Below are 2,956 nucleotides of genomic sequence, written 5' to 3' on the forward strand. Positions count from 1 at the left end.
CGTTTTAGTCCCCCCCTTTGATTTAAAAATGTTAATTGTGGTCCCCCTTTGCTTTTGAATCTGTTCACGATGGTCCCTTTTTCCTTTAAAAATTGTTCAAATTGGTCCCTTACTACATTACTATAATACATATTAAGGATACCTGGCAAAAAACATAATATCAGTGCAACATATTTAATTAAAGTGCTTAATAAGAATTCAACATACAGAATGAAAGTGTTTGATAAGAATTCAACACAGACAATGAAAGTGCTTAATACATCCACAATTAAAGTAGTTAAGAAGAGTACATATTAATACATCCAAATTTTCAACTAAATCTATGGATCTTTTCTTCTAATGTTTAACTTCTGCCTTTGTATTGGCTCACTTAAATCTCGGATGGAATCTTGACTTGGTTGTGGTGGTTGAGGAGATTGGGGACTTGATGGCTGTGAAGGTGCAATGGGTTGTGAACTTTGTGCCTGTGTTGATTGTGTTGGTTGGATGATGGCTGGATTTAAAGGGCACATTTTTTTGTTGTGCCCCAGTTCACGGCAGATACTACATCTCTTTCGCTGCCCACCAACACTCATCTTGGTCCCATCTTTTGTTAGCTCCCATGGCTCCATTCTTCTTTTTTTCTTGGGTCTCCCAGGCATGTTCCTCTTAGGTGGTGGCAGTACATCAGGACAAGTAGTTTTTTCCCATAAGAGGTGGCCATTCACAGGATAGATGATGGACGCATATGCTTCTTCATATGTGGATTTCCTGAAACAAATTGGTATAAAACTTTCTGGATCTACATTTGAATAGTTCATTGATGCAACTGCATGACAACATGGGATGCCACTGATCATCCACTTCCTGCAGCTGCATTCTTCATTGTCCAGGTCCACTGTGAACTTGTTCCCAATGATTGAAACATGTCTAACCTCAAATATCCTTCTTGCAGACCAGCTGAATAAATGAACATCAAAAAGGCACATCAACAGTTGGATATGAACATAAATAAGCCATAACAACAACTGGATATGAACATAAATAAGGCATAACAACAATATTACCTTGGGATCCAATATCTTGACAAGTTACATTCCTTCATAAGTCTCTTTTTGATCTTTGGACAGACATTGAAATCCATACCTGCCACCTTCGTTCTGTTGGTGGCCCATCTTTTCATCAAATACAGTCTAATATCCTCCAGCATGGTTATTATGGGTTTTCCCCTGGAATGCACAAGAACACTGTTGAATCCTTCACTGATGTTGTTATCCAGAGTATCACACATTGCTTGAGTTCTGAACCTACTTCTTGACCAATACCTATTGCACGAGAATGAAGAAAATGAGTTACCAAACATGAGTAATGCAGAATATTTGTGCATGTAATGGTCAGAATGTACCTTGGGGGAATGGCTATGAGATATTTATATGCTTCTTCATTCACTGATCTGATATTCAACATCTCTCTCTCCCAAGCTTGGGGGTATGTGCTTGTGGCAGCCCTCCACATCAAATTCTTCAATATCTGACCAGAAAATCTTTTCCTAAAGTTAGCATAAAGGTGCCTGATGCAGAATCTTTGTTCTGCCCTAGGCAAAAGCTCTTGGATAGCTGGCACCAACCCCTGCCAACATCAATTATTTAATCAAACACACATGCATAATAAAGTTTGCAAAATAAAATAATAAAAGTACTGCATGTACCTTTTGCTGGTCAGACATCCACGTATATGCCTCACAAACTTCATTGCCCCCAAGGTCTTCAACCAATAATTGCAAAAACCAGGACCAACTATCTTTATTTTCGACTTCAACTACTGCATATGCAAGGGGTAACATTTGCTCATTTGGATCCCTCCCAACAGCAGTAAGCAGCTCTCCCTTATAAAGACCTTTCAAAAAACACCCATCTAAACAGATGATGGGTCTACAACTAATAAAACTATCCTTACATGCTTTAAGACAAACATAACATCTCTGGAATATGGACTGACCATTATCACTGTTGACTTTAACCTTAACCGTTGACCCAGGGTTACTTCTCAATACCTCATGTGCATAGTCATAAATCCTTCTAAATTGTTCTTTAAAATCCCCTTCACGTTGACTTGATGCCATTAACTTCGCCCTTCTTGCTTTAGAAATTGATACATTGGTGTTCCATTTCCTTAATGCTTTGGTACGTATGTCTTGGACCTTTATACTAGGATTGTCATTCATAGACTTATCTATTTCATGACTCAACCACTTACTATTCATCAATTTTATGTTCAGTTGCCTGCTGCAAGAATGAACATCCACAATCTTCCTTAATTGCCAAATCTTGCGTGATGGCAAATACCCACAGTAAGCTACCCATGGACAGTTTTTTTTCCCACCCATGCATCTCACCCTTACCCTACGCTTATCATTTTTTACAAACTTAAGAGCCCTCCCAACATGAATAGCATAACTTCTAATGGCTTCCTTAAACTCATCCTTATCTGTAAAGATAGTACCAAGTTCCCATTTGTAATCTGACATTGACTTCTTTTTACCAAATGTAGGAAAGGGACCTCTACTTGGTCTGTCCTCAATTTCATCCTCCTCACTTGCACTATTATCTGGAGTTAACAGCACATCTGACTCCCATTCATCATCTGACAACCCCCTACCATGTCCTTCTGCTTCATTATCACTGTCTTCCATCATGTATTCTGAATCACTATTATCCAAATTCCCTACCTCCTCCAAGTTCTCTTCAACAGAAACATGTGCTTCATCCTTCTCAGTATCCACTTCCACTTCTTCCTCACTGTCCACTTGCAGTTCTTCCTCACTGTGCATTTCCACTTCCTCCTCCCTGTGCACTCCATCATCTTTCTCCAAGTCACCTCCACAATTAAGAGGACCTTCCTCAACCTCCTGTTGCACTTCAACAACACCTTGTACACCAACCTCAACACCACTACCCTCACCACTGTCTGCAGGTCC

General features: G+C 39.5%; 1 protein-coding gene across 1 annotated transcript; it reads right to left on the minus strand.

Moving 5' to 3' along the window:
- Window positions 1-320: 320 nt before the first annotated feature.
- LOC148196694 (uncharacterized) lies at window positions 321-2,506 on the minus strand. The gene is made up of 4 exons (XM_088093492.1): window positions 1,688-2,506; window positions 1,385-1,608; window positions 1,047-1,304; window positions 321-939 (listed from the first exon to the last, which is right to left on the minus strand). The coding sequence occupies exons 1-4, from the start codon at window positions 2,504-2,506 to the stop codon at window positions 321-323; spliced, it is 1,920 nt and encodes a 639-aa protein (XP_087949618.1).
- Between the last annotated feature and the right edge of the window lie 450 nt (window positions 2,507-2,956).

This window comes from Vigna umbellata, chromosome 6 (assembly GCF_029865625.1).
Source record: "Vigna umbellata cultivar VRB3 chromosome 6, Vumbellata_1.0, whole genome shotgun sequence".
NCBI lineage: Eukaryota > Viridiplantae > Streptophyta > Magnoliopsida > Fabales > Fabaceae > Vigna > Vigna umbellata.